This window comes from Quercus lobata, chromosome 3 (genome assembly GCF_001633185.2).
Source record: "Quercus lobata isolate SW786 chromosome 3, ValleyOak3.0 Primary Assembly, whole genome shotgun sequence".
NCBI lineage: Eukaryota > Viridiplantae > Streptophyta > Magnoliopsida > Fagales > Fagaceae > Quercus > Quercus lobata.
The window spans coordinates 50,594,868-50,597,664 of NC_044906.1; the positions used below are offsets into that span (position 1 = coordinate 50,594,868).

At 36.0% G+C, this 2,797-nt stretch overlaps 1 protein-coding gene across 1 annotated transcript; it reads left to right on the forward strand.

Moving 5' to 3' along the window:
* Positions 1 to 247: 247 nt before the first annotated feature.
* LOC115981020 lies at positions 248 to 937 on the forward strand. Its single transcript, XM_031103213.1, has one exon. The coding sequence runs from the start codon at positions 248 to 250 to the stop codon at positions 935 to 937; it is 690 nt and encodes a 229-aa protein (XP_030959073.1).
* Positions 938 to 2,797: the final 1,860 nt, after the last annotated feature.

Here is a 2,797-nt window from a genome sequence, read left to right on the forward strand (position 1 = left end):
AAACTTCAAATAATCAATCTTCTTCTACTATGAATGATGATTCTGTTAATCCATTCTTTCTTGGTAGCAATGATAACAACCCAATTCAACTAGTGTCTCAAAAGTTGATTTGAGGAAAGAACTATTTTCCATGGGCTAGATCAATGATCATTTCACTCACCGCTAACACAAGATTGGATTTATTGATGGTACAATACCAGTACCAGATCCAAATTCTCCACAATTTATCTTGTGGACACAATGCAACATGATAGTTCTGAGTTGGATCATCAATTCAGTCTCACTTGACATTGGTTCTAGCATCATATATATAGATAATGCTAAAGCAATTTGGCTTGATTTGCGTCACATGTTTTCTCAAAAAAGTGGACCTAGAATCTTTGAGCTTCAGAAGGAATCAGCCTATCTTGTACAAGTTCAATTCTCTGTGGAGGCATACTATACAAAGTTCAAGGCTTTGGTTGATGAATTGGCTAACTACCAATATGTTCCTCTCTGTAAGTGTCCTTGCACTTGTGGAGCTCAAAGGATCACTTCAGATCTTAATGATCGTGATCAAGTGATGAGGTTCTTGATGGAATTAAATGATTCCTATTCAGCTATTAGAGGTCAAATTCTACTATATGAGCCTTTGCTTGATATTAACGAGGTTCTCTCTTTGATCTTGCAAGAGCAGAAACAAAGAAGCTTCAAGAATGGTGAATTCACTAGTCAAGTCACAACTTATCCTATTGAAGCCACAGCATTATATTCCAATGCAGGATTTGGTCCAAAACACAGTCACATTGGCAAAGGAAATTCCAAGAAGGAAGGACCAATTTGCACTCACTATGGGAAATCAGGGCATGTAGTAAACAAATGCTACAGGCTATATGGTTTTCCACCAGGATTTAAGTTCAGAAACAATTCCATGGAAAACCAAGTATCTTGCAATTAGGTAGCAGCATTTGGGACTATCAATTTTGCCCAAACTGGTGAAGAATCTGCCTTTTCAACTCCACAGTGTCCAATATCTAAGTCACAATGTGAATAGCTTTTAGCTTTCTTGAATTCACAATCAATTGGTGAAATTATCGAATAAAATATATACTTCGGCTTTCTTTTGTTAAAACTTTGGCCCGTAAACACAAAAGTACTGCACGTGCTTTTTTAAAAAGAGTGAATTCGGAATTCTTCCAAGAATTCTTTATCGAGGAAGGGGGGTTTATTTCTTTGATATCCCCAAGAGCTTCCTTTGCTTTGCGAAGGTTATATAGCGGACGAGTTTGGTATTTGGATATTATTTTCATCAATGGTCTATCCAATCATGAATGATTGGTTATGAGACCTTGGAAATGGTACTTATTCTTAAATGAATGAAGAGATAACAAAAAAATTCATTCATTTCTATTATGAAATGTTTGTGCAGTAAGAGTAGAGGTTGATCGACTAAGTATTCGACTTTCTTATTAGAGTCCCCTCTAGGAAATGCACTGAGTGTTAAATGTATACATAGGGAAAGCCATGTGCGATGAAAGATGCAAGCATGGCTTGGGGAGGGATTTTTACGTACTTTTTAACAAGTAAATTATCTACTCCATCCGACTAGTTCCGGGTTCGAGTCCCGGGCAACCCATTCGAATATCTAAATTATATGTATGTAAATCTGAATTCTTTTTTCTTTTTTTTTTTAATGAATGAAATGAGTTAAAAAAATCTGATGAATCCAGTTAGATAATATAGATTGATCGATTGTGATATCGGTTGACACGGGCATATAAGTCATGTTACTGTTGAATAACAAGCCCTCAACTATTTATTTCTATTTATAAAGAATCGTGTGCGTGGGAGTCCCTAATGATTAATGATTAAATAAACCAAGATTTTACCATGACTGCAATTTTAGAGAGGCGCGAAAGTGAAAGCCTATGGGGTCGCTTCTGTAACTGGATAACCAGCACTAAAAACCGTCTTTACATTGGATGGTTTGGCGTTTTGATGATCCCTACCTTATTGACCGCAACTTCTGTATTTATTATTGCTTTCATTGCTTCTCCTCCAGTGGATATTGATGGTATTCATGAACCTATTTTTGGATCTCTACTTTACGGAAATAATATTATTTTTGGTGCCATTATTCCTACTTCTACAACTATAGGTTTGCACTTTTACCCAATATGGTAAGCTGCTTTTGTTGATAAATGGTTATACAATGGTGGTCCTTATGAGCTAATTGTTCTACACTTCTTACTTGGTGTAGCTTGTGCACTTGACTTTAGCTAACTAGCTTAACCACTGCAGGAGCTAGTGCTTCACAGCCTTTGGCATTGAGTGCTTCCACTTCCAATTACCTCAACAATTTCTCAGGTAAAGTTTTTTGTTCTTCATCCATTACAGTTCCAAATTCCACTATTTTCACTGCTGAAGTGGTAAATAGATCAGCTTTTGATAAAGAAGATTGGATCATTAACACAAGGGCCACTAATCACATGGTCCATTTTGTCTCAGTCTTTAGTTCCATCGCTTGTGTTTCTAATCCTTATGTTTACTTACCTAATGGTGAAAAGGTTTTAGTGACTCATATTGGAACAGTACATCTCACTGAAACCTTGATTCTTACTAATGTGTTGTATGTTCCTTCTTTTACCTTTAACCTCATATTTGTTAGTCAATTGAACAAATCAAAATATTGTTGCCTTATTTTTCTTAGATCATTTTGCTTTTTTCAAGATCTTGCTCTCTGGAGCACGATTGGTCTGGGTAGAAAGCAAAATGGATTTTATCTGTTGGATAACAAGTACAAGGATTTGTCTTTTAT

Coding starts and splice junctions, on each gene's coding strand:
- LOC115981020 (XM_031103213.1), top strand. CDS start 248: ATGATAGTTCTGAGTTGGATCATCAATTCAGTCTCACTTGACATTGGT.